Raw genomic sequence first — 8,570 nt, forward strand, 5'->3', positions numbered from 1 at the left:
TCATGAACTTGGCAGCAGGAAGGTGTGAAACATGTGCCTGACAGCTGTTCAGTTCACAAACTAAAGAAAATGTGAAGATTTGCAGATAATCTAAGTCGCATTTAATTAAAAGTAGCACAAACACAAAATCCTGAAACAGGAGAAATACTTCCATTTCTTTCTTTTTTTTCTTTGATGTTAGCAACAGGGGACGGTTTCTCACTGCGTCTGCTTTTAACAACACTCATTAAGTGTTTGGGAACCGAGGAGTCCAGCTGCTGTTGTTCCAAAGCCAAATGTTTCCCCGATCCTGCTTAATGCTACATGTTTTCAGCAGCTCAGTTTTCTCCCAGTTCTCAAAGCTACAGACTCGTTTATGGAGCCATGCTAATGAGATATGTGCAGAATACGTATTGGTATTGTCTCGCCTGAAAAAATAACAAAAGGAGGTTTGGATGGTAGCACATGCTGCCTTATAATCTTCACATATCACTCAGCTTTAATAGTGCTTTTACAGACCTCCAACTTACCCATGCACTCTAACTGATATCAAACTGGACGTCCACTTTTAGCTCAGAGGATGCGGAGTTCATGATTCCATGTCTCCACTTCACTTCATCTTAACTGAGCTCAAGATCTGTCTGTGTTTTTTGTTTGTAAACTTCTATTTGTGGTTTCAGTGATGGATTTAAGATGGACTTGTGCTTCAGTGATTTCGTTTCTGGTTTAATGAAATGCTGTGTGACAGCCTGATGGAGGTGATCAGTCATTCAGTACTAGTTTTAACCCTTTAAAGCCGGTCGGAGCTGCACGCTCGATTTTGCATAACTATTTTTAAATCCTGGTAGCTCTGCAACCGCGTGAGCTAGCGCAATAATTTTTTTTGCATATGAAACCGGAGGAGTTGTACTTACATCTTATACCATCAGCTTGTCCTCAGTCACAGTTTCCTTCCACATATAGCTTTGCAAAAACTGCATAAAAAGCACTTGCAGCAACAAAAACATAATATTCCAGAAACGCGCTTTGCCGATCCAATCAGCTGTTCATAACACTTCCTAGTCCATCAGCACGAACTATCGCATGTCCGCCATGACCTGCCCGAAACCGGAAGTGACGTCATTTTGCGGAAGTGTAGTTTTTTACCATCAGGGCCTCATAAGCCTATACTGGTGTTTTTAAAAGTTATGTTGGACGTTATGATTTTCTGTGTGGTTTCTGGGATGCTTAGGACTCATATTGCACTGCTGGAAATAGTTTATTTTGATGCATATGCTGCTTTTTTGCAAATTTGCATTATAATATTTATTTTTGTTTTTCCTGCAGTGTATAAAAATTGGTGTATTTCAAAAAAAAACTATGAAGGCACTCAAAATAAATTTCCTGTGGTGGGAAACTATTTTGTGCAACTTTTTTGTATTTACAGTTTTCAGGGATAAGCCTCTTAAATTTCTCTAACTAGAAATATATGTTAAAAAACAAAAACGATTTTCAATTTTTTTGTAGTTTATTGCACTTTTTTGCAATTTATGTAATTACTATGCACTTAATGCAGACATATTATTAAAATTTGGGCTATAATGGTTGTATTGATGTATAGCAACTTGAAATGCTCCCAAAAATGGCTCCACAGCATGTAAAAATATAATATAAGCTCTGGTGCACTTGGTTCTATGGTAGGTCTTAAAGGGTTAAGGCTCGAGGTCTCTCGAGACTGTCCCCGTCCATCCGTGCATGAACCAGTGAAGTGTAAAAATCAGACATTAGTCCTGATAACACACCTGTCGTAGCTGTTTATTTGTGTGCGTTTGTGTTACCTGATTGGTGAAATACAGCTGGTAGGAATGGTTAACCAATCGGGTCCTGAAGCTGAGGCTCAGCTGACCCTCCAGGAATCTGATGGCGCTGTTTATGAAAGTTGCAGGAACTGCAACGAGGAGCCACTTGGAGAGCTGAAGCACGAAGGCCTGAGGATCCTTCTGAACAATACACCGCACTATCACGCCTGACACACACAGCAGATCAATACTGATGATTAGTGATGATGCCAAACTAACTTCATCACCATTGATCCTAAAAATATGATCAATGGATAACTAATGACTTTATAGACAAACAAGGAGACCGACCGTCCAGAGACGCGACGTAAATCGACAGGAAGGTCCGGGACATCAGGGTGAGAGAGTGTAAGGCGAGCAGGGCGATCTCTGGACAAAGTAACCGTGGAAACAAGAGCTTCAGCAGCCGGGAAAGTCTGAGGAAAAAGTCCCTGTTGACCGACGGAGACCTGAGGACAGAAACACACGAGAGGTTCATCCTGAGCTCAACCCTGAAGGCCCGGAGCAGCCGGACAGGCGAGCAAACCCTCTGCCACTTTAAAAACACACCTGCTGTCACTCTTCTTCTGCTTCTTCTCTTTCTTGCTCGTCTCTCCGCCATCGTCAGCAGAGCTCACTGCACCCACTGATGGATCAGATACACCCAGCTGTTTACCTGCTGCTCGCCTCTGCAAAGACAAACCCACAGTCACCTGCGCTGTTGGTACAGGTGTGAACAGGTCTGTGCAGTTCTGTTTTCAGGTCAGTTTATTCTGAGTCAGCTTCCAGAATATGTTTCCTGGTTTCAGTTTATATATTTTAATCTCATCTTTAGTTTTCAGTGTTTTTGTGAATGTTCTTTTGATAATCCTGGGGAGGATTTGTCTGTGGATTTAGGAAGTTCAGAACAAATAATCCAAACAGAAACGTAGGCTGACTCACCTTCACGTAGACAAACACATGAACTAATGCTTCCCTGTATTCTTCCTGCTAAACAAAGACTTAAACTAAAGGAATCTTTTGTTAGGGCTGTCACGTTAAATTAAAATACATTTCACTGGTTCACAGTATCTCCAGTGGCTCCACAGTGTGGTGGTTTACACATGTAAACGTGTGAGAGGCTCGAGATCAGGAGGAGAAAAAATCCCTTCGAGGTTGCATCAGGAAAGGCGTTTCTGAGAATAAGAATTTTTCCTATCTACCGAAAATATACAATAGACTCTGTGCGCCTCAGCATATGCTACTTCCGGTAGGGAAACTCCTCTAGAGCGCTTCGTTTCCGGTGTGATTTTCGCTTCTCGTTTACCGTCGGTTTTTCTAAAACAAGTCAACCAAATGGATTTCTCAAGATGTCTCGGGCATTTACCGAATATATCTGTAGATGATGTTCGTCGAATTGTCGATATTTTTCCGAGCAAAAGAGAAAAAGGATTCAAATGTTATATTTCTCAGTATTTGTGTACAGCTGTCCCTCGTTTATTACGGGTGTTATGTTCTAAAAATAACCAGCGAAATCCACAAAGTAGCCAACTTTATTTTTAACAATTATTATAGATGTTTTAAGACTGTAAAAACCCCTCACTACACACTTTATACACTTTTCTCAGACAGGCACGAACATTTTCATACTTTTCTCTCTTGTTTAAACTCTCAAAGTTCAAACCTTTGTAGAAAAATAAGTCCAGTATTATAGAATAAAACCAAAGATCAAACCCTGTTTTTAGGTCCATAACATGAGAATAGAGCAGCTGTGAGATAATTCAACATCAATGAATCATCAATGAATCAATGAATCAGCGATTGATGTAGCGATTCTGTACTGTACAGGAGAGACGGCACGGAGGAGATCGACAGTGGTCTGCAGCCAATCAGGATGCAGAACACAATGATGCATGCAAAGAAAATCCGCGAAACAGCGCAGCTGCAAAAGGTGAACCGCGTTATAGGGACCACTGTAATTTTGAAGGTAAGTCATAGAGGTGGGAATCACCATACATCCCACGATACGATATTATCACAATGCTTAACGCACGATACGATATTATTGCAATTTTTTAAAATATTTTGCGATATTCAGATTCTGTACATAAAGGTAAACTTTATCAATATTCATTTTCTCTAATATCAAAGTCTCACACTCAGTCTTTCTCTCATTTCAGTTTTATTGTTGACAAACTGAACGGTTTGTATTACAGTCTAGTCCAACTTAACTGAATGAACCATCTGGTACAATTATAGCTATTCTGAACTATGCAGTTTATGATAACTATGCAGCCCCTTCAGCAACTGAAGAATTTGAAAGTAAATTAAAACAAAATATAATTTTACATTAAATAAAAAAGTTTTAAACTTAATTAAAATAAAACATGTCTTAAATTAAAATAAGTAAACTGTCATGTTTATTGCTGCCAAAAACAAGTTAAACACATTTGGACAGTGAAGGAATGTCAGGATTGTTGCTCAGAAAAAGGATCAACATGCTCTGAAGTCAGAGCACAAAAACCTTTTTGTAACAAAATATTGATTTCTGCTGTCCCTGTATCCATACATTATTAGCAAACAAAATATCACGATGCTACACAGTACGATTTTTTCCCCCAACCCTAGTAAGTCACAACATACCCTTCGTAAATACTAATGTATAGAAATCCTTACCAGCTATGATTCGTTTATTTTTTGTGGCTTTTTTCACAGTTTGTTAACATGCTGTGTAGGTGTGTACTTGACTAGCTGATATCAACATAACGGGGAAACATCTGGTTTGACTATTCTTCACCTGAAGTTTGAATGCTGAACATTTGCCTGTTTAAATCATAAGACCAGTCACTATACAGAGATGTGCTTCTGAATGTGGACGATGTGTCTTCTCATTTTGTAATGCAGTACTGCTTGTGTTGAGTGACGTAAACAACTGATCGATCTAAACTCTTTAAACGTCAAAATTGATCATTAGATTTTTCATGACACGGCAGTGGTGAGTGTTCCCACCTCTGCTCTTTGTAACTTAACGCGATCTTCCCGTTTTCGTGTTTTGGACATGATTCTGGAGTATATCTTCGCAGTGGCGATTGACTGCAAAATAAAGCTACCGGAAATGTACAACCCTACATCCGGTCTTAAAACAGGAAGTTAGCATTTTCTCGTGCACAGGGTCTATTAAAGAAAATATTTTATATACTTCACTTTACTAATTGGCTACTGCCAATATGAGTGAAAAAAGCATTGATTACACCAGTATGAACAAATGTCACAGCTATAAGTTGACCCACAAACTGAAGAAACACCTGTAAGTCCAGGTGGAGGGCAGAAACCTCCGGGCCTGAAACATGAAGCCGACACTGAGATACCCAGAAACTGCCTTTCCTCTAACAAACACCTGAGGCAAACTCCAAAAGGGAGTCAATCCCCATTGTTTCCTATGTTAAAATGTACAACGTTACAGCAGAAACCCACTGTAATGTAAAATGTGCCCCACCATAAGAACTGTTGAAATTTGTATAGCAGTATCTATCAGTGTCCATCTAGTGAGGTTAACATTAGGGGTGTGGCCACTTTGATTGCCATGCACCTGCAGCTGATCGTTGTCTGCCAGGCTCACTCATTGAACTGGTCCTCTCCACCATGTTTGTAGTCTTTATGCCTCTCAAAGCATGTTTAATGAAATAATAATAATGTCCTGCTGTGAGTTACAGACCATCCAAGATGTTCGTGACTGTCTAGAGCTTTATTGATCTGTTACTACTTAGCAATGATTAGCAGATATCCATGTTAGTGCATTGCTAACCACAGTGACAGGTTAGACCTTTGGAAAGCAGAGAAGGGAGGAGCCGTGCCTCACGCAGCAACACAACAGCTCCGATGTGAGTGACTGAGCCTGATTAAGAGCTTGTGTGTGAGAAAAGTTGCCAGAAGGGAAGAAAACTGTTGTTAGTGACTCTGTGATTTATTGCGTCATAAATTGTTTTAGTGCTGCGATAAACATCAAAGACAATCTGCAACCTGAAGCTGGGCTTTAGCTTTGACTGTAAATCTTTAGTTTAGCTACGCATGATTAAAGTATAATTAATTTTTTTATTTCTGGTTTTATTTCTAATGGGTTTTTTTTCACACCTAGTTTTAATGTTTCATTCAACAATAATGACCTTTGTGTGTACAGGTGTGTGCGTACCTGCAGCCTCCTCCACACATATGGAGACAGCTTTTTGACGGCGTACGCTGTGAGCAGGACGGCCGTAAATTTCCTGAGTCTGGAGCTCCGCCTCAGCTGAGCAGGCAGCTTCTCATAGGTCAGCTGCATGCTGACAGGTAGCCCACGAACGACCAATTGATGCACAGAAATCGCAGCGTGTCACCTAAGGTCAAACCGAACCTGATCCCAGACGGGTCCACTGTGAACCGATGCGGGTTTGTCAAGGAAACGCCATGCTGACCTCAGAGCGTGAGCCACCACCTGCACAGACAGGATCAGGTTTTAGATTACACCTCAGTCCAGCTGCAACCGTTAGACAGTTCATGCACTCCATAACACTGCAGAGTAAGCAAACAGCTGCACAGGGCCCAACAAGGCCCTCCAAAAAAGAAACATGTGGCTGTGAATGAATGATAGGATCGCACGGCTCTGTGTTCACAATCGTGTAGTGAAAAAAGTAGCCATCAATCAATTTTTATTATACTAAAAAAAGCAAAGACATGTGCATTTGTTTTTTATTGTAATGACTGATCAACATTTCTTGCTTTGTCTGAGACTAACCCACTGCTCTGGTGGAGTCACACCAACCAGTCTTAACTGGGAGAGCTCTTTGATTTCACCCATAAATAAAGACATTAGCAGTACAATCTGGTGCATGACCCATTCAGCAGAATTCAGGAAATTAAGGGCCTGACTCTCACAATTTCCTCCAGGACCCCCACATGAATGTGCTCCTTTCTATATTATCTACACCCGTGTGTGTCAGTGTGTAATGCAGGGGTGTCACGCATGCAGCCCGGCCTGCCAGAGGGTCTGATCCGACACCCTGAATGACTCTGCAAGATGAGAAAATTGCAGAAAAGTCTTCAATAATTTAATCTTCTTAATAAAGTAATCTGCTGTTCTATAAAAACATCAAATAAAATTGTTACTTAGACCTAAATAACTCCACCTGAGCTTTTAAAGAGCCACTTAAATCTGTGAAGCACATGTAATGTCAGCTCGAGACAAGCTGTTTCAACTGCTCTTACTTTCTCAAGATAACGCAGGCGGTTTGTTATGTCTTCTTATATACCTTAAAAGGATATCCATGTTAAACATCCCCAGCTACAAAACACATTTACACTCTGTTAAAAACATAAAATTATTCTGACGCAGAAGGAATATCAGCCAGAAGACGACCCTGGAAAGACCTTTCATATGCTATAACCTGTTTGTCCAGCCACCTGTCCCACGTGGTCCTCTGACCCTTGAGCCCTGAAAGGTAACTCAAAGTACTTTTCCCAGTTTTCTCCAGTGACTTATAAGCACACAGATAAAACATGTTATACACATTAAATCACTGCTGAATCTATGTTTTATCTCATGATATTAAAGCTTAAAATTAATTATAGAAAAATGAAATGTTGGCTGTAGACTGTCACACCTGCAGTGAATCTAAACCTGATTCATGTGCAGTTTAAACAGAACTTACATGTTTTCAGTCCTGGAATTTTATTAAGTTATAAAGGCTGTTCTTGCTTGGGGGTCTCTAACTCTGAGAACAGCCATAATACAAAGGTAAAAATTTCCATTACTTCATTAGAAACGCTAAAGTTATTATATTAAAGAAATCAGCTGATTCTGGGGGATCACGTGGAGGTATTTTCAGCTTTTACTGGTTTGACACGGAATAACCCAAAGATTATTACGCAATGCTTTCACTGGCCCACACTGAGCTGTATGTGACCCATGAACTAAATGACACCCCCCCCCCCCCCCCCCCCCATGTAACCTGATTTGATTAGTGTAACTTTATACGTATTATAAGTGTTGTGAACAGACAGAAGGAAGGTCTGTGATATATGTAATAATCTGACAAAATGTTGTTATATAAGGTCAGTAAACGTGCTGTGACATACTGCACACTGTTATATAACGTTAATAAACGTATAGAGATTATATAACATTAATAATAAGATCCTTGCTCTCTCTCTCTCCCATTTACTATCGACCAAGAGGACGGGCTCCACTTTAACGTCCCGCAGGTGTCCTGTCGGTGTTCCGGGTACTCTGGTAAACACTCACCCGGGTTCAGCAGCAGCAGTCGGTGACCTGTTGAACATCCACAGTCGGTGTGTCGGTGTACAGAGTCCAGCTCCGGTATGTTAGCTCCGGTCCCCCTAGCTTCTAAGTCTCCCGTGAACACTGACTGTAACAAACGGCTAACGGCACGCTGTCGCGCAAACTCGTTTATAACACTACTGCCGTTCGCAGAGTGTCCTGCCCTCCCGCCGAGCAGCTCTCGACCCGGACTCGAACTTTACTCCGGGCTGGGTGACCCGGCAGCGGACCCACGGTTGCTAACTGAAGCTAACTGCTAACAGGAACTTTGTTGTTTCTCTGATGTTGACATGAAAAGAGCACGAAGTTCCGGGTTAAATCGCTCCTCCTGCTTCACAGCCGCCCGGGACAGACGCGCGCACGACCCGCCGTCACTCCTCCACCAACTTCTTCTGCTACGCTGAACCGGCGGTGTGAGGACGGTCACACCGGCGGAGGCAGAGAAAAGTTCAGCATCTGTTTACCTGAGCAGCGGGCCGCGT

The 8,570-nt window shown here is 41.4% G+C and overlaps 1 protein-coding gene across 1 annotated transcript in view; it reads right to left on the bottom strand.

Annotated features, from left to right (window-relative positions):
* The window catches only part of abcd1 (ATP binding cassette subfamily D member 1), a 28,000-nt gene extending 19,430 nt beyond the window's left edge, over positions 1-8,570 (bottom strand). The window contains exons 1-5 of the mRNA XM_087833509.1: positions 8,053-8,570; positions 5,965-6,246; positions 2,367-2,485; positions 2,109-2,266; positions 1,797-1,984 (exon numbers count right to left, since the gene is read on the bottom strand). Coding sequence (XP_087689635.1) covers positions 1,797-1,984; positions 2,109-2,266; positions 2,367-2,485; positions 5,965-6,093 — 594 coding nt within the window. The 5' untranslated portion in view covers positions 6,094-6,246; positions 8,053-8,570. The remainder of the gene's footprint in view (positions 1-1,796; positions 1,985-2,108; positions 2,267-2,366; positions 2,486-5,964; positions 6,247-8,052) is intronic.

The sequence above is a fragment of the Neolamprologus brichardi genome, chromosome 20 (genome assembly GCF_056152115.1).
Source record: "Neolamprologus brichardi isolate AB-2024 chromosome 20, ASM5615211v1, whole genome shotgun sequence".
Lineage (NCBI taxonomy): Eukaryota > Metazoa > Chordata > Actinopteri > Cichliformes > Cichlidae > Neolamprologus > Neolamprologus brichardi.